This window comes from Gymnoscopelus braueri, assembly GCF_963280865.1.
Source record: "Gymnoscopelus braueri genome assembly, chromosome: 12".
NCBI classification, from domain to species: domain Eukaryota; kingdom Metazoa; phylum Chordata; class Actinopteri; order Myctophiformes; family Myctophidae; genus Gymnoscopelus; species Gymnoscopelus braueri.
Window position 1 is genome coordinate 17,648,064 of NC_137614.1, and position 20,089 is coordinate 17,668,152.

At 39.9% G+C, this 20,089-nt stretch overlaps 3 protein-coding genes across 3 annotated transcripts; 2 read left to right on the forward strand and 1 right to left on the reverse strand.

The window, feature by feature from the left end:
* The first annotated feature begins 5,320 nt into the window (after positions 1-5,320).
* ttll9 (tubulin tyrosine ligase-like family, member 9) lies at positions 5,321-10,394 on the forward strand. The gene is made up of 14 exons (XM_080444477.1): positions 5,321-5,435; positions 5,674-5,720; positions 6,077-6,169; positions 6,250-6,361; positions 6,588-6,773; positions 7,162-7,230; positions 7,595-7,685; positions 7,971-8,011; positions 8,116-8,203; positions 8,442-8,500; positions 8,591-8,787; positions 9,150-9,263; positions 9,869-9,993; positions 10,276-10,394. Exons 1-14 carry the CDS (start codon positions 5,421-5,423, stop codon positions 10,344-10,346), a joined length of 1,308 nt encoding a protein of 435 aa, XP_080300603.1. The 5' UTR covers positions 5,321-5,420; the 3' UTR covers positions 10,347-10,394.
* A 119-nt stretch (positions 10,395-10,513) lies between these two features.
* On the reverse strand, positions 10,514-14,345 carry fam217ba (family with sequence similarity 217 member Ba). The gene is made up of 4 exons (XM_080444476.1): positions 13,859-14,345; positions 13,663-13,765; positions 13,493-13,557; positions 10,514-13,389 (listed from the first exon to the last, which is right to left on the reverse strand). The coding sequence occupies exons 1-4, from the start codon at positions 13,963-13,965 to the stop codon at positions 11,958-11,960; spliced, it is 1,707 nt and encodes a 568-aa protein (XP_080300602.1). The 5' UTR covers positions 13,966-14,345; the 3' UTR covers positions 10,514-11,957.
* Positions 14,346-15,576: 1,231 nt separating this feature from the next.
* On the forward strand, positions 15,577-17,943 carry ppp1r3da (protein phosphatase 1, regulatory subunit 3Da). Its single transcript, XM_080444868.1, has 2 exons — positions 15,577-15,663; positions 16,453-17,943. The coding sequence occupies exon 2, from the start codon at positions 16,457-16,459 to the stop codon at positions 17,396-17,398; it is 942 nt and encodes a 313-aa protein (XP_080300994.1). The 5' UTR covers positions 15,577-15,663; positions 16,453-16,456; the 3' UTR covers positions 17,399-17,943.
* The last annotated feature ends 2,146 nt before the right edge of the window (positions 17,944-20,089 follow it).

A 20,089-nucleotide genomic window follows, 5' to 3' on the forward strand; every position in this document is an offset into this window, starting at 1 on the left:
ATCAGCCTAAGCAAGTGACAAAGACACCTTGGATCAACAAGGCCACGGGTGATCTCTTCAGCCCCAGAGATCAAACAAACAAGCCACAAACAAACAAAAAAACATCATATGATGAGGATAGGTCTCTGAGTAGACCAACAGCAGAAGTTATTCATTTGGAAATGCTTAACAAATTAACAGACGAACTTCATGTCCTTCACCAAAATGATCCTGGAATCTACTAGTACTGATGGAATGGGTAAAGAGGTACAGGAGGTCAAATCCAGCCTTCAATTCTCTTAAACCCAAATTTGATGACGAGAGAGAGAGAGATGAAGAAGAAAGTTGCTTCATTTGAATTATAGCTGCAGTCTCTGTCCTCTCGGTGTATGAACTAGACTAAGACTCATATCCAAAGTGCATTATTTAGAACATCTGAGTCAACAAATCAATATTATTGATGATCTGATACAGGGAAATGCTTAATCACATACTGACCAGAATATCAGAGAGTTCTTGAACAGCAAATCGAAAATGTAGTCTATTGAAATTGAAAGAGCCCACCACATTGAAAATATGAAACAGAACTCTGGAAAAGCAGTACCTACTGTAGTTAAATTCTTATGGTACAATATTAAGAACGTATACTTGACAAAGCAAGCTCACATCAAGAACACAACAGCTTATGTAAATGAGGACTTATAGGAAGTTATATGCTGCATTACCTACAACAGGCCATGAAAGCCTCAGCAGATTACGAAAACCATATCAGTGAATCTGTAGCAGGATGTTTTCTCTATCTTCCAAACTACCATGACATTATCTCCACTCAAGCAATCTGACACTTTTTACCAAAACTTCCCACACTTGGTCTCTGGCTTATTATACACAAACACTGACATATACTGTATGATTATGCAAATTGGTCTTTGATAGACTACATTTCCAATGCTTTTCAGCAATCATAAAGTGAATCGTCTAATAGCCAAATTTATATAATAATGACCCTGACACAAACTACTTTGCTCAACTGAAGTCTCTTTTGGAATATCTGATTACAGTGAGAACTAAATGAAACATTTGCACCATTTGACAAAGGTGCTATATAGCACCTTTAAGATAGGTGCTATAGCACAAAAAGAGGTTCCCCTATGATTATGAGCCAAAGAACTGTTAATGCTACTGTATTTAGTGCAATTTTTATTTAGCACCATGTTTATTTAGCGCACACCATGTTGTCTGTTAATGCTAGTGTGTGTGTGTGTGTGTGTGTGTGTGTGTGTGTGTGTGTGTGTGTGTGTGTGTGTGTGTGTGTGTGTGTGTGTGTGTGTGTGTGCTAATGCTAGTGTGTGTGTGTGTGTGTGTGTGCTAATGCTAGTGTGTGTGTGTGTGTGTGTGTGTGTGTGTGTGTGTGTGTGTGTGTGTGTGTGTGTGTGTGTGTGTGTGTGTGTGTGTGTGTGTGTGTGTGTGTGTGTGTGTGTGTAATTTACACTAGATTTGTGTAAATTATAGATGTCTATGGATGCATTGCTGTCGAGTACTAGTATGTTAAACTGTCTACAGTAAAGATATTCAAATTGTGTATTCTAAATTACTGTGTTATTTATTGTAATATGCTGCTGAAGAATGCCACTTTTCGAGGGTTTTAGGCAATTCTCCTTCAAATTCACTTGTAAATTATATATTGTATCTTTTATTTTATTTTATATGCATAAATAAAGAAAATAAATGAAATAAAAAGCTGTTGCCTGGACACAAATTGAAGACATCTGCCTGCTCTGACAAAAAAACAATTATCAGGTGTTTTATCCATGATTGGGGCTTAAGAAATAGAATTCTGCAGATGTTTGTGAAATCCAAGAGGTGAGAGAAAAGGCTTTAGAGTAGAGAAAATAAACTAATATCTCTCAAAATAAATCCTCACCACACATGCACATGTGGTGGAATTTGTAATCGCTGAACAGCAAATGAAATGTCTGAATACCAGCTTTTGGAAGGCTTACAGTATCTTACAGCCTTGAGACTATACTGTACTGCAGGGGTCTTCAACAGGGGGTCTGGGACCCCAAGCGGGCCCTCAGAGTTACTACAGGGGAGCCGCCAAATCTTTGTGACAGCAACTTTTTATTTATTTTATTTTTACATTAACCACTTCAACCCTATAGCATACCTATTCTGAGAGGAACATTAGCCGAAAATAGCAGTTACAGAGTTACAGACCCATAAGGGTCCACCTGGACCCCTGGTGGTCCCCGGACCTGATGTTGAGAAACAGTGGCCTAATGTTTTTACAAAGTCAGGTGTTCCAGTGTCATTTATCGACACTGGTTTGACTTGGTAACAAAGGATGAGACAGTACTGTACTTGACACTGAGACACGTGAGACCTGCTGTTGAACATTGAGTGGGCTAAATTGATAAGAAAAGAGAGAGTGCCAAAGAACACATTTCTTCTCAAAAGCTGATGTTAATGTACTTAGAGAGGGAAAATTAAGCCCTTTATCCAGTGGCTTTGCTTGAAGATATGGCTATGCCATAATTGCTCTTTAATTCAGGATGTTGCCACAAAATGTTAATTTATCTTCAAATTAATTTAGTTTCTGATTGCGTTGTAGGATTATTAAATCAAGAACACATCAAGCTATCAATCAAACCTTGTGATCTGTTATTGCAATGCTACAATATCAAATAATAAACCAGTTTGATTATTATAATCCATCTAAAACGCAGGTACCCACCACGTGTCTGCTTTCCCCAGGCCAGGAGGTGGGCTAGAACCTAAATAAAAAGCTGACATTGACTAGCCAAGTTAAACAGCAAACCTAAGATTTTGATCTATAGCTTAACTCATGCCCGTTCAAATTACTTATGTCAGTGTCTAAAATAATGCTGGATGTTTTATTAACGGTGGGTGGCTGAGAAGGAATGATGTAAACATAATGAGGGTGGTGGTCGGACCATTTATTTAGCTTTGCACAGGAATCTGAGCTAAGTGTTATCACATCATTAAGAACCTCTCACTGTAATGGCAGTAATAATTCCCCAGTGTTTAAATAGTTTGTTGATGTATAAAGATAAGGTGGTTGGGTTATTGTATCGGAATGGGCTTGAGGAATGCCATTCAGCAATGCAGTGTACCAAAACGATAGAAAAGATTAAATCATGACTTGAGCTCAAGATTAGCTGAACCATATAGATCAAAGAGCTACCTGTTGAGATAAGCATTGAGGGGATTGCGACTGTAGGCTATCACATCTTCTTGGAAGAAGCATGGTAGAGGTAGACACTGTATATGTTTGGAATTAGGCAGGTGGCAGTGGTGGAAAAAGTATTCACATGTTTCACTTAAGCAAAAGTATCAATACTGCAATGTAGAAATACTCTGTTAAGTAAAAGTCCGGATTTCAAAATGTACTTGAGTAAAAGTACATAAGTATTGGTATCAAAATGTACCTAAATTACCAAAAGTAGAAAGTTCTCATTATGCAGAATGTCCTATTTCACAAGTTTTAAAAAAATCTTTTGAAAAGATGCTTTTGAAAAGAAGCATTGTGACCTTGTAGATCGGCTATTCACAAGTTTCCTATAGGGCGTTGTGGGCATCACTTCCTGTCGATTTGATCAGGTATCAGGGATCAAATCGACAGGAAGTGATGCCCACAACGCCCTAGGAAACTTGTGGATATTCAAATGACCGACAGTATATAGGGTTTAAGTGGTTATTAATGCATGTTTTGTAATAATGATAAAAATCCACAAAGTAACTAATAACTAGTTTTCAAATAATTGTAGTGGTGTAAGTACAATATTTGCCTCTATGATGTATTGGAGTAGAAGTTAAAGTACTGAAAACTGGAAATACTCTGTACTTAGTTACTTTACACCACTGGCAGGTGGCAGCCTACAACGGATCACCTGTGACATGGAGGGTCATCCAACCATGACCACATTGAAGGGCGAGCATTATTTTAGTTGGACCATAAAAGAGTCAAAGGTCACAGTCATATCAAACATTGAGCTTAATTTATTTGTACACTGCCAGAGTTAGGCCTACATACATGTAAGGGTCTATTTGGACCCAAGTTGAGAACCAGTGGTAAAATGCTCTGGTTCTCAACATCGGGTCCAGGGACCACCAGCAGTTCAAATGGACCCCTATGGTTTTGTAACTCTGAGTGTACAATGGATTACAGTATTTTCACTCTTCGGGCGCCACAATGCTGCTCAGTCAGATGAGTTTTTGTTGCCACCAAGTGGTAATTTATTTGTATTACACTGAATGAAAACGTATTTTATCCTATATTTGTATTATTTCAACATAGACTTATTTGTTAAGCTATTTTCCATTGTACATTTCTAGCGACACTCCAGAATAAAATTAATTGAATGAAATGAAATGCATATTTCATTTCATTTGGATCAGGGAAAGGGTTCGTCCTTGGATCAAGATTTTGATATTTGCATATCTATGATAGTCTTGGGCTGCACCCTCAGAGTGCCCTGAACCTTCACCAGTAAAGTCCGCATTTCTCAGATCATGTACAAATGCAAAATATAAGGTGCTTACCCAGTTGCGCCAAATATTAACTTGGCATTCAGAATCTTTGTGCAATATATTAGTCCGTATCTTTTAATAGATGTGTGTTTTAATCCGGTCTGTGCCTGAACGCAATTTTTTTTCCCCCTCGTTTACTTCCTGTTTACATTGAGTGTAATTCCGATTTTCACCGGATGCGCCCCGTCACTACCGCCCATTGAGGAATACAGGGAACGTCCGACAGAATCCGATACAGACGGGATTAAAACACATATCTATTGAAAAATACGGGCTAATACCTATGGCGAATACAGGACACACGTCCTAATGTTGAGTTAACATCCGGGGCTACAGGGTCAGTACTTTATATGATTTATTTGTACATGTACCGGAGAAATACGAGCTTTCCGCGCGGATGTCCAGTGACAATTGTGGGGGGGGGAGCCCAAGACTATCATAGATACGAAAGTAAAAGTCAGACTCGGTTAAATACATGATAGTCTTGATCCAAGGCTGTGATTTGCCGTGAAATGACATTTGGGCGCTATCACGTTACTTTCCAGGAAGTGGTATAGTTATTGTGGTCTTTGACTCTTTCCCTATAATTTTCTATAAAGCACAATAATAAAAAGTGCATTACAATAATTGTATGGCCTACTACAACCATGGACTGTCTGTAAACAGCGCCACCATGCTTTCTGTGAGACTACGGAAAGTGACATAGGACATACTTTTTTGCCAGTCGATATTTGGTTACCCTTGACAACAACAAATGTTGTCTTGCTCAACTTTCAAAGCATGCTAACCTCTCATCTGCATAAACGTCTTAAACTAAACGTCTTAAACTTAATGACCTTAAACGTCTTAAACTTGAAATTGGTTGGTGTTCTTCAAGTTAACACATAATGTCCAAAAATAAGGTAAGTCAACTACTGAGTGAGTCTGTCACCCTGTTGGTGCATTTATCATAGGTATTAGGAGGCGAAATTTAACGTAGCCTACTGTAGCTCGCTCTATCTATGAGGTCGCTTGATAGCCACCTAAATGCACAGAAACTAGTTCAAAATAAGTAGGTCGCTTACTAAGGCAGCTGGAGCTTGTGGATGATATCATTATCGTCTGTCTTTTATTTTATCAATATTTTTCTTCACCTTGCAGACTGCTGGATACAAAGGTCCATATGGGTACCAGAAGAGAGGGGAGAGGTGAGTCTGAATTGCTATAAAGCAGTGTTTCTTATGGGTTATGGGTTAAGTATCCCATTTTTACCTATTTAAAATGTATAATAATTAATTAATAATAAAAATAATAATGAAAATAGCAGATCACAATGTGCATCAACACAACCCATTGTAAGCTTGTAGTTAATCTTTATTCACTATTTTTGAAATAGTGCTTAAATGACTAATTCATTTGACTAATTAAATGACTATTTTTGAAAGTTTTGGGTCCCGGGGAGACACCAAAACGTCTGCTAAAACCCCCGGTAAAATAATGACTTTGGACATCTGTATGTAAGTTTAAGTTCAGGAGAAAACAGAATGTTGATTTCTCCACATAGGGAAGGGAGAAGCTGTGTGCGCTATAGATGTGGTGTGCTACCTACTATCCAGGATGTTCTACGGCAAAGACCAGGCTGGATTGAGGTCAAGGAGTAAGTAAGTTAGTAAGTGTGTTATAAAGTGCATCTTGATTCCTTTTAACTAATTGATTACATTTATTTATTTAAAACAGTGAAGGAGAGTGGGACTTTAACTGGTGTGATGTTGGCTGGCTGAGGGAGAACTTTGATCACTCTTATATGGAGGAACATGTGAGGATATGCCACTTTCGCAACCACTATGAGGTGGGTCAATGGCATTGTACAATCAAATACATGTATTGGAACTAGCTATAGGTCTACATCATGTAGAGAACATAAAAGCATTTCAGGTGTAGGCCTATATATTTAAAAAATATACTCTAGTATAATCGGATGGAGATATATCACTGTGTAGGTCATCACTGAAATAATGTGGTCATAACAATTAGTCATTTGTCTAAGATAATCTCTTATTTTTCCTTTTTTGCAGCTTACAAGAAAGAACCTCATGGTGAAAAACCTGAAAAGGTATCGTAAAACTCTTAGAAGCGTCCCTGGAAACCTGGAAGCGGCCAAATGTGACTTTTTCCCCCGCACCTTTGAACTTCCCAGCGAGTACCATCTCTTTGTAGAGGAGTTCAAACGAAGCCCTGGCAGCACGTGGATCATGAAACCGGTAGGGCAGTGGGAGATACAGCCATACACAACAACACATCACAATTTATCAAATACAGCAGCTTGGTCATCACTCCCAACTTAGTCAAATACGGCAGGACAGCCCAGAGTGCCCTCTAGCATCTCTATTTAGATGCCGGCTGCCGTGTCCTATTTGTCCACGGCCTATTTAGATGCCAGCTATATACAGCATGAATGCCATAGCTCTATGGCTATGTATCTGCTGGCGTCCAAATAGGCCGCAGCCAAATAATCCAGAGTTACAGACCTAGGCTAAGTGGAACCCCCTCGGGGAACACTGAGGTGAGGGTCTCTGCACTGTTGAATTAAAAAAATGTAATTGAATTTAGTTGTGGCATTTAACTTGATTTTACTGTATGTTTCTTCAGGTGGCAAGATCTCAAGGGAAGGGTATTTTCCTATTTAGAAAACTAAAAGACATCATGGACTGGAAAAAGGTAACATTTACATTTAAGGCCTTTAACGGATGCTCTTATTCAAATTGACAAAATTAAAGATAAATCCCTAGATCAACAGTACATAGCTACTACTGACAGAAAGGGGTGGACGGGTCTGAGAAATGAATTATTTGAGCTCACATGGATACTCACTCATACAAGTACAAGCAACACAATGTTGGTGTGACATGCCCTGCAGACTGTGCTAACAATAAGATATAATACTAGGTATAGAAATAAGAGAGAAAAAAAATCCAGAATGCCTTTTAATCCAACTCTTTCTCTCTTCCTCTTTCTGTCTTCCTTTTACTCCTTCATTTTCTTGTTTTCTTCTCTCACTCTCTCTCAAAATGTGTTGACACAGGATGGCACCCGCTCAGAGGAGCAGAAGGATGAGACCCAAGTGGAAAGCTATGTGGCACAACGCTATATAGAAAACCCCTACCTTATTAATGGTACAGCAATTAACAGCAATTAAAATGAAACTTGACTGGTGTAGCAGGATTCATAACAGAAGTACAAGTGCTTTACTGACAATAACGTTTATAATGTTTATAAATAAAAGCAACGATGTAAATGATAGAGGCAATAGACTAATTTCAAACATTGTTACAGTAGACAAAGACAATGCAGCAGCAAAGAAAATGTGGTATGCCACAATGTGTCTCCACAGATTAATGAAGTAGGCTGTCACCCATGCAGTGTTTTTAAAATGTGTTTATTTTTGTATCTACCCACAGGCAGAAAATTCGATTTGAGAGTCTATGTCCTCGTAACATCAGTAAGGGTGGAACTTTGTAATTTGTGATGACTCATATTCTTATGATACACCACCCCATGGCAAATCATAACCATTATGTGTGTCTGTGTCTTCCCTACTTACAGTATATTCCTTTGAAGGCCTGGTTATATCGGGATGGCTTTGCCCGCTTCTCCAGTACACGATTTTCCCTCAGCAGTATTGATGACCAGTGTATCCTACTTCTTCGTCTAACTCTAGCCCTTAGATAAGGCACCATTAATTTTGAACAGATGATTTATTATTACTTTACAATGTGCATTATTGAGAATTTCAAGTAGTCTTTCAACCAACAGTACCCGTAGCAACAGTTTTGCAGTTTGCAATAGTCCAGATTTCACAGGTGACAGAGTTCCCACCCTTAGTGAAAACTTAAATATGCTGACAAGTTATCCTTAATGCCTCTATTCAGATGTGCACCTGACCAATGTAGCTGTTCAAAAAACAGCACCCGACTATGATCCTGAAAAGGTGTAACACTCAAGAATCCATTTTATAATAACATCACAGCTGCTGTTATGCTTTTGACAGCTTCTCTAATTACTGTTTTTCTCTCCATAGGGATGTAAGTGGCAGATGCACCAGCTTCGTAGGTACCTAACTGCCAAACACGGCACAGAGACAGTGGAGGGTCTGTTCAAGGACATAGACAATATTTTTGTCTGCAGCCTGCAGAGTGTTCAGAAGGTCATTATAAATGACAAGCATTGCTTTGAGCTCTATGGCTATGATATCCTACTGGACCAGGACCTAAAACCGTAAGCACGCATACACACAATAGGCATACAACCTCTATTTCAAACACTTTACCTTTCATCAGGCAAAGCAGTAAATATGCTGGCATTGCACCTATAATTTACCAGTCCACACCCTGTCAATTGTTTATTGGAAAACCTGGCAAGTATACAATGATCATGTCATAAATAACAACAAACGTGTCATTTAATGGACATTTCAATGTCCCCTTGCAAATATCGACTCCCCTGCCACCATAATCTTTACTCAATTGACTACTATACTGCTATCATTGGTGGTGAAGTGTTTTAATGCTGGGAAAAAAATTAAGTAAATGTTGAATGAATCTCATTAATCTTATCTGCCATCATATTATCCTCCATAGGTGGTTAATTGAAGTGAACGCCTCTCCGTCACTCTCAGCCAGCAGTCAGGAGGACTATGAGATGAAGTATAATTTGCTGGAAGACACACTGCACATAGTGGATATGGAGGGAAGGTACTGTAAATAACAAGACAAAGGATGTCCTGTTTCAGTAGAGCCATTGTTTTGTGTCTTTGCCTGTATTCAGGTCATGCAAACTGAATGTGTGAACTCTCAGGCTGATAAGCCAAAGGCGTTCCATCTAATAGAAATCCCTGTGAGACATTACGCTTAATGTATTAACAATTGCCAATCTATTTGAAGTAACCAATGTGGGACATGTTGCTAGCTGCGGTTGTTGTAATTACAATGTCTCCTTCTGGAGACTAAACTCTGTCGCATTTTCTTTGCCCCTTTAATCCCTCTACTGTACTGTCTAAATAAAGCAAGACTGCCTTTAAAATAATCTTTAAAAAAAAAGTGACCAAACCTTTTACAACTGGGACACGGTATATCTGATGAGAAATTTCTCATGGACACGACAGACAGCAAGTTGTAATTATAAATTACACACTACAACCTCCGTCCCCTTTCTGTCACTCAGGACAGTTGGTGAGAGCAATGTAACAGGAAGCTTAGTTGATAGAATCCGAGAGAGAACGAGAGGAAGCAGCCATGAAGGAGAATTGGAACCATGCCTGCCTCTGTCCCTAATTACCTATGGTTCTTTGTCTAAATAGGCTGACTGGCAGAGAGAAGCGGGTGGGTGGGTTTGACCTCATGTGGAACGATGGGCCTGTTTACAGAGAGGATATCAACATGGAAGCACTGGGCTGTTCCAGTTTGACTGCCAACACTCACTTAGGTAACCTGACTGCTGCTAATGCTGAGTGAACAAAAAGAGCCCGTGGGACAACTTGGTAGAAAACCATAGCTATAAAAGATGTGAATTATCGGCTTTGAAATTTGCAGTGTTGCATTTACACCTCTATCCCCAGTGCACTACAGTATGTAATAAGGATGCAAAATATTTGTAAAAAGTATTAAACCAATATGGTGTTTTCCATCATTTGCCGACCATTTAGTGGTGATAAAATGCTATTGTGCTTCTACTACGACACATCTGAGTGGTTGATCTGTCTTCCAGGTTGTGTGAATGACAGGAAGAAGCAGCTCCGACAGTTTCTGAAACCGTTTCCTGGCCAGAAGAAGATGTGATTCTTACAGTTGCAATCAAATGATGCAATTGTTGATTACAATTGTAGCATCGTAATCAAGTCAGTTGTAAACTGTGATCTTTTATGTAAAATGTTTTTAACCATTAGTCAACAGCATTGTTTTCACCTGAGCTACTATTTTTGAATGATAAACTGTTCAATGCCAAATGAGTGCAAAACATATTTATTTCTATGGCCTTACAAATAATCGCATTCAACATTGAGAAAATACATACCACAATCTTTTTGCGTGCTTGTCAACATACTATATACACAATTATAGTAAGACCACAGCTCCTGCCCCGTTCTATGGCTTTGACGCTTTACGTGAATGTCTAGTGAGGAAATGCAGTCTGAATACACATCATTTAAATCAGTGTAGTGTTCCCATGAATCTTGTGCGCATGTTAAATTACAAGAAATTAAGATATTCCAACGTAAACACAATATTACAGAGACTATTCAAGTATGCAGTCAAATACTAAGGTAATATGTAAGATATTGTCCTTATTACAGCTTAACTGCTATGGTGTACTAAACGGTTTGAAATCATGATTGAACAATGATGCAGCACAATAGACATATAAAAAAATATACATTCAGCTATTTTGCTTAATATTTTTCCTCTTGCACATGGAAATGTAAACATAATTGACAATGATGAATTGAAGTTCAACACAAGAACACCCATCATAAATAGAAGTGGTTTACAAAATTTGGAAAAATATGCATTTACATTCGTAGCAAACATTACAACATTCTTTCTTGAACAAAGGAAAGAGCCCAGCTCTAGACAAAATATATTTGTCAAAGACTACAATTCAACTCCATCGAAACATGGAAAGCCCTTAAAAGCAAAAATCCAAAGCAAAGTACATCTACGAAAGAAAATGCATTACAATACAACGCCATTAATCGCACCTCTTTTTGTTCTGCAAGTGATAATCGAACACATCTTGAAACATGAAGCACCAAAGAAGAGGTCTCTTCAGAGGTCAAAGAAGAGAAAAGCTACTTCCAAAGGAAATACTAAGAACATTCAAGAACTAATAGATTCCAACATCAAAAACAACACAATCTTACTTAATGATAACAAATGTTATGATCAACTTCACTAAGGATTACTTAGATTCTTACTCATGAGTTGTATGTTGTCAAAAGATAAATGCTTATTTCATACCTATTTGAACATTAATAGCATACTGACAAAAGACTACACAGTGCAAAGTTCGGTTTACGCAGAAGCCATCCTATGAGTCCTATTATAGTTGTGTGTAAAGGATCACAATGAGTCTTCAAGAGTCGAAATTATGTTACAGTGCAGCATTACAACTCTAGAAGTACTTAACATTTTTACTTGTATATAATTCTGTTCTAAAGAGCCTTACAGTATGATTACTTATCATTTACAGTATGATATCCATTTTATCTCTACCATAATGGTTTATTACTTTATGTTGCCCATTTTAAGGCTGCAAACAACTGACTGATTTAGACTGCTGTGCAACAGTTATAACATGTTAGTAATACACTGATTACACATACTCAAGCATACATTTTAAGCTCCTCTATCAAGTAACTATTAAGTAAAGCACTGTAAGCAAACAGAAGTTCATTTTGCAAGAAAGTGAACATTCTTTGCTTTGCCATTCTGCTTGGTGCCCAGTGTTGCTTTGGAGAGAGAAGATGGCTCTTTAGCAGCTCTTTTTGTGCTGGTTTTAGAAGCCTGACCTCCTCCCTCTGCCCTTTGCCAGTCCTTTTCTGCTCTCTTGACGGTGTTGACCTCTCGCTTACTTCCAGAGCAAACACGTTTCTCCACGCTGGCGGCTTTGGCACCAGCAGACTCCTTTTTCACATCTGTCTCAGAGTTAGCTCTGACACGGCTTTTCCTCACCTGACTTTTGATGTTAGCAGTAGCACATGACTCCTGGGAGGGCTTGCGTACATTTCCCACCGCCTGCATGTGTTTAAGGTGACTTCTTCCTGCTGAAGGGCTAACAGGGGTTTGGGCTCCACTTCCTCCATTTCCTCCTGTGGCCCTGCCCTCTGAGGAGTTGGCCCGACTCTCGCTGCTGCTTCTCTTGGCCGGTGCCCCGGGCCTGTTTTTTTGCTCAAGCAGCGGGCTGAGCCGTGAGTGGCGCTGGTAGGCATAGGCCGAGCAACTCCCATTGCACAGTGGGTAGCGGATGTGACAGTGGGGACACACTGGGAAGCGGGAGTGCTGGGGCTGGGCAGAAGCAGGTGATGGGGGGTTGTTAGCAGCATGAGCAAAGGGAGAGGCTCGCTGGCTGCTGTGCCTGACACCTTTTGGAGAGTTGAGCCGAGTGGGTGGAGCTGTGTGAGGCCTGGGTGGATGGGGGGTTGTAGCAGAGGGGAAGCCCAGCGGCCTTGGGCGGCTACCAGGGGGGCGGCTACACTCTGCCTGTACCGTCTGAATCTGAAGCCACTCCAGCTGCAGCAACCTCTCCAAGTACTTTTCTAGTGGCCCCACAGGCTTGGGCCTAGGAGCACCCCGGCCCTCTGTGTGGAGGAACACGGCAAGCTGACGCAAGCTCCAGCTGTTAAACGGAGGCGGCAGGAAGTCAGGGTAGCTGTAGGAGGGCTTCTCGCTCTCGTCCCCATCGCCCACCGCCCCCTGGGGTCCAGGGAAGTCCGGTGGGAAGTCATTGCTGTCGATGACCTCGGCCCGGAGATTGAGGTGAGGGGGAGTGCAGGGGGTACAGGGGGAGGGAAGAATAGGCAACCTCTCAGAGTCTGATAGGTCACTGGCACTGTCAGTATCATCTTCCCTCTGGTTGTAGTGCTGGTGAAGTAGCTCTGCGGTGAGGACTGGCGACTGTGTTGGAGGTAATGGTGACACATGGCGCAGCCCAGCTATTGGAGAGAGTGGCAGGGAGAGGGCCCGGCGGTTACTTCCCATTCCCCCCCGGTAGGGGTCTAGCTCATTGCATGGTGAGATTTGGTGCGGTTCTCTTTTTTCCTCTTTCCTCTGTGTGGACAAGTGTTTACGGAGTTTAGGTTTCAAAGCTCCTTCTTCTTGAGGACTGAAGGAAGAGAGAGGTATAAACATCAGATTTGAAGATAGTCTTGGGGTTTTAATTACAGTAAATCATATTAGAATTCAAACCACTTTCAAGTAAAATATACCTGGATAATTTGCTTGTATTTCGCGTGGTGCCCGATTTTACTCTCCCCCCTTTGGCTTGGGTACCCTGTAAACAATAATTTGCAATAATATTCATCACTGATTCTTGAGAAGAATAGATATCACTCACAGTCAATGTCTGCAAACAGCAGTCAGCTATTAGGCTACTCACCCTCTGGACTGTTGACACTGTGTCCTTATCCTGACCTGGCCCAGCTGGGAGGCCATTTTTCAGCTGGGCTCCTGTTTTCTTCACCTTGCTACATTTCTTTACGCTAAAGGAAACAGCAATGTGGTTGTTATAGCTAACCTCTTGTCACTGAACCGAAGTAGTCAAAATACAGATGATGAACAAATGAGCACAATACCTGGTCACTGGTCCGGTATTTTCAGCGTTTTTAACGCGAATCTTCTCTCTGGAAACAACACGTTTTAGTGTGGTGGATGCTGTGCGCTCCTGTATGATGGGACCCATGTAGCTGCAGGGGGTGGCAGGACTGTTTGATCAGTCCAGTACAAATAAACACTGCTCTAGCTAAAGAACCCAGCCCACATCTCGAACGACAGACGCTATTCTTAGGATGTTAAATACGTCCATGTTCACCAAAGTGCTGCAGTGCATCATATGCGCAGATGTCGATTTCCTACTTCACGTATGATAAGCCCTGTTCGCTCTCTAGTGTTGTTGTCGTCGATCAATCGCAATGCAAATGTTTTCAATGAAATGGCGAATTCAATCGTGTCTTTTTTTCGAATGTCATCCTCCTCCTCGGCAGAAAAAAATGCAAGACGGTCGACCTGTGCCACACAGCATAGGGTGCTTTTGTTTGACACGATCCCTATCAAATAGGTTTGTTTACCTGCTGCTGACTGGCTCCCTGGCCAGCGTTGCCAGGTTTCTTAATACAAACAAGCAACCAGGTCTAGGAAAACAAGCCCAAAAGAAGCGACTAGGCCACATGAGCACTCAGCACTCTAAACCTATATACATTGGCTATTTTCAAAAACTCTTGCAATAAAATGTGGAATATTTTGAATATTTTTGAAACATTCTAACAACACAAATGCTCCCTGTGGCACAAAACATTTTCATGAAAATATTTGAGAACCACTGGTTTAAATAATAATAAAAACAATTGGAAGCAAGCCTAAATAAGCAAGTACGCTTAGAAACAAGCCCACATTTTTTACAAGCAACTTTGCAGAAACATAAGCCCAAAGTGGCTTATAATAACCAGACATGGCAACACTGCTCCCTGGCTGCTGCCAGCCAGCCTAGTTCAGAGCAGCAACAGAGGTGCATTATGGGGCTTGTAGTGCAGCTGACTGAGATGTATTTACACTCTAAATAGACTAAACACTTTATTTTCACGGTTCATCTGCAGACTGCAGACTGTATCGCTACCACGTGGGAAGAGTTCACTTCGTGTTTGAAAAAGCACAATTACCCAAATAAACTCAACTGTTATGGATTAAATTACTCAATTTCCCATCAACTCCATAGACATTCTGGGTCTGTTAGTAGGTTGGTGGTACCTGCGCGCACATTAAGCTGATCTCCAACAACAGTGTTTGACTGTGTTGAGTTCCCGTTAGCGTGAATATCTTTTTTATATCTGGTATCTGTGCGGAGAGCCTTGGTAGAGACCAGTGTTGCCATGTCCGCTTATTATAAGCGACTTTGGGCTTGTTATTCTGTGAAGTTGCTTGTAAATATTGGTACTTGCGGGTTGCGTTTTTTTTTTGCTTGTTTCTAAAGTGTAGTTGCTTATTTGGGCTTGTTTCCTAATGTTGTTTGAACCAGTGGCTCTCAAACATTTTCATGTCAAGGAAAGGGACCCCCAAATTAATATGTATTTGTGCCAGCAGGGAGTCAGGGACCCCATACAAGATGTGTTGTTGTAAAATGTTTCACATTTTCTTCAAGATTCTTTTTAAAACAGCAGATCTACAAGCTCACAACGCGTCGAGTTGTGGGCTTGTAGATCGGCTATTTTCAATTAGCTTAGAGTTGCTTATTTTGGGCTTGTTTTCATAGACCAGGTTTCTTATGTATCTTGCCAAACCTGGCAACACGGAAGGCAGCCCCAGTGAGTGAAACTTAATGGAGGATCGAGCTTCGGCTTCAGTTCAGCCTACAAAATATCTGACAATAACGACATATCCTTGGATGGTGAGGCGTTGCGATGTTAATTAATAGGCTACCGTACAACACGAATAAAGTCATTTATTTCACATATTAATATTGGTAGATAAAACATAAAGCTATATATGCATTTATGTAACGTGCAGTTAACCCCTGCGTACACGCCCCTCTCTGTTCCCTGTTTAAAGTGAGTGATGATGAGGTTCTTGTCAACTGAACAACCTAATTATAATATTGTGACCAAATGTGTTGCATAATTGTGAAATTACTATTAATTCCAGCTGTTTTTGGTAAGGAAGGATGTGGGGTAGGGTAAGTGATTTTCTTTGGTCAAAATAAGTGTTAAATAGCTCTATATTCTGATAGTACTCATTGCTATAAGTGTTTGTTCTGTAACAGGAGTCTCCATGTTTCTCCAGCTCTATTAAACAGAAAATGCATTTTCAGGTCAGGATTCCAATTTTATCCAATCAGGATAGAGAACTCAGTCAGGATACAGATTAAACAGGTGAAATTGGAAGTGGTGACACAAAGAAATGAGCTGAAAAATGTGGAACTGGAAGCTGATAAATGGGTTCTCTCTCCTTATTGGCTGAAATGTTGTCACCTACCTGAAAATGTATTTTCTGTTTATTAAAGAGCTGGAGAGACGGGGAAACCCCTGTGACTGAACAACACTCTATAGCAATGATTACTATCAGAATATAGTGCTTTTTAATACAAAATGTTTTGTTTTAACCAAAGAATATCACTTACCGTACCTTTAAGAAATCACTGTGAATTGTTACTGATTATGACGCTTAACTTTCTTTGTAGGTTAATGGTACCACTATCATCACTGAGAATGGATAGAGGGTGGTGTATTGGACAGGACCGGATTCCTTCAAGTAAATCTGGCCACCAGTTCTTTAGCCCCTACAATGTCTCAAGGCCCATAAATCTGACAGAAATAATTAAGAATAACAATCAGGATGCAGACAGGAAACCAGTTTTGATTCGTCCACCAACCCCCAGGCCCAGGGTCTCTCCTCAGAAGGAACTGCAGTCCCATAAAGGTCTCTCATGTGAACCCATGCCGAAACCCATCATTCGAAGGCGCTCACTCTCTCTTCCCTCCACCACAGAGAGGAAGAAGCTTTCCAGAGTCGGTGTGCGTTTCATAGACTCTCTGGGGCTTGATCTGGAAAACATCAGGGTCTTCAGAACTGGAGAGGACCCATCTGTGCCACAGCATGTCAGCTTTAGATTGCTGATGGGAGCAGAATTGGCAGATAAAAGGTGCTTGGAGATATCCTTGCCATACCTGAAGCCAGTCTTTGCCGAGCAGCCCGGTGACCAGGCAGAGTTTCTGAACCGTCTCCTCCAACAGAAAGTGTGTTTGGAGAGAGTGTTGTGCTGTGAACTGGGCATCATTGGTATTACTCAGGTCCTCAATCTGGGCTATGAGAAGGAGGTCATTGTTCGCTACTCCTTCACAGAGTGGAAGAGCTGTACTGAAACTAAGGCCTCCTGGTTAACCACCACCACCAAGCCCTGGGACGAAAGAGGAGGCCAGCTCAGCTGTGACAGTTTTCGCTTCCACCTTCCTGTCCCACCGTTCCTCCTGCAGCCGGGAGCAGTGTTGGAGTTTGCAATCCAATACCAAGTCCATGGAACTGACTACTGGGACAACAATGATGGGGAGAACTATAAATTACTCTGTCATAGCTACAAGTTGGCTGTGCCCAAAGAATGTGCGGATAGCATGGTGCATTTCATTTAGGATGATGATGAAAAATTAAAATTGTTTAAAAAAAGGGGGAAAAAGGCACCTTTTGACAAACATGTGTTCAATAACTGTTTTGTTAGTTAGCCTATACGGTGTAATTCACTGTTAACAGGCTTAATTGCACTGATATGGTATTATGGAGGACTCACATTCTAGATAATCCTAGATGGAGTTAGCCAAATCACTGCAATAGAAATAGTGCCAGTGCACTAATATTTGATTGTAACTTTAGTGACCTTTGTCACCAGAACACAAATTATATTTTTGAGCTCTATATTGTTTTGTTTTTTTTAGAAAACTGCACTTTTAATGAAATGTAATTGATTATAGTACATTGTGTGTAGCACTACTGTGCACTTTCTTTTTATTAATGTTATTTAGTCCTACTTTAACATGACCTTCCTAAGCGGATTGATGAAGTATACAGTTATTACAGTATAGTTCCAAGGGGAACTTTATAAAGCCAAACATCCAAACTATGCAATAAGTATATTTTTTCAAATGGCATAATAATTCAAAAATGAACCATGTTTCTTAGATTAAAGCACACTGATTGATAATATCTTATCAGTATATTGTGTATTGTTTTCTTGCTTGGTGAATTGTGCCTGACAAACAAACGTTAAGCTCTATGTTGCCAAGACAACACATTATTATAATGATGGGTGAGCTGAAGTTAGGCAGTATGAGATGAGACACTTCTTGATATAGGAATTCTCTAATATTGTGTGTTGGCAGACAAAATAGTATTAAATAAAGCTAAACAATTATAGCAGCTAGAACAAACAAACATCACCCAATCTGACATGAAACAAAATAAAGGATATAATATACCGTTTTAAAAAAAAAACATAACATAAATATAACACATGACTAGAGTAGCACATGGACACACGTGTGCGCCCCTATGCTGAAGTCCTCAGTCACATTGGCACACAGCTGGGAGTCATGCCACATTATTATTCATTAAAAGTAGGGTAAGTGGTAAAGGTTAAAGCTCTATATGCTGATAGTAATCACTACTATAGAGTGTTTGTTCAGTCTCCCTGTCTTTCCTTTCCAGTTCTTAATAAAAAAGAAAATACATATTCAGGTGGGTTGCCAATTTCAGCCATTCAGGAAAGTACCCATTTTCAGCTTACATTTTATAGTATTCCAGTTCCAACTTTGTTTAATCTGTATCCTGTGTGAGTTCTATTCTCCCTCCCTCCTGATTGGATAAAATTGGTATCTGAAGGTTTTATTTCTGTTTATTAAAGAGCTGGAGAGACAGGGAGACTCCTGTTACTGAACTAACATGATATAGCAATGATTAGGCCACTATCAGAATATAGAGCTATATAACACTTATTTGAACAAAAAATAACTACTTAATAAATCACTTACCCTATCTTTAAGCAGTGGTGTAAAGTAACTAAGTACATGTACTCAAGTACTGTACTGTACTTCAGTACAAATTTGAGGAATTATTACTTTACTGGAGTATTTCAATTTTCTATACTTTTACTCCTACTCCACTACATCTCAGAGGCAAATATTGTACTTTTACTCCACTATCAATTATTTGAAAACTTTAGTTACTAGTTACTTTGTAGATTTTGATTATTATTACAAAACACACATTTACCACTTCAGCCCTATTGAACTTTGGCTATTTGAAAATAGATCTACTTGGAAACTTATTGTCGTCTGGTTGAACATGATGTACAAGTTGCTGTGAAGAAGAAACGTGAATACAAAGTGTTTAATAATTTGTCCAAAGCTGAAAGAGAGTGTCTCACTCAATTAGGTAAGGACACCACCATTATTATCCGCCCTGCGGACAAGGGTGGGAGTGTGATTATTCAAAATACTGTTGATTACAACTGTGAAATTTTTAGACAGCTTAATGACATTGCTTTCTATAGAAAACTATCAATTCAGAGCAACTGTACATGAAAAACATGTTTTTTTTTTGGTTTAACAAGGAACTTGGTAAAGATGAACATCTTTTCATGAAAATTGATCATCCTGTCATTCCAGTTATTTACACTCTTCCCAAAGTGCATAAGTCACAAACTGTTGTTGGTAGACCAATAGTCAGTGGCATTGGGTCCTAGCCTGGTTCCAGACGAATCTGCCTTTGCAAAATTGCATCGCACTTTAGCCCTCGGCAGTGTGTCGTGTGATATTGTCTGGCCACGCGAGGCTTGGGTCCCTGACTAGCAATGTTTCTACTTTTATTGACCATTTACTTAAACCATGGGTTTTCTTATTACACTAGAGACTATCAATTTTATCAATAAGTTGAAATCTATCAGTATACCCCCTGCTTGTTTATTGGTCACGCTTGACGTGGCCAGCCTCTATACCAACATTCCACACAGTGGTGGTATAGAGGCATTTAATCATTTTTTGGGCCAAAGGGATCCCTCAGATAAACCCGGTACCACTTGTGTGAGTGAACTCACTGAACTAGTGCTCACTTCTAACTACTTCAAATGTATGAATGACTATTACCTTCAAACTAAGGGCACAGCCACTCACAACTATATCAATCTTTACATGGGTTTGTTTGAAATGTCCTTTGTGCTCAATGCTGAGACCAACCCTTTTTATTCTAACATTCTTTCTTATCAACGTTATATTGATGACATTTTTATTATTTGGAATGATACGGTTGAAAACCTGAATTTCACCATTATC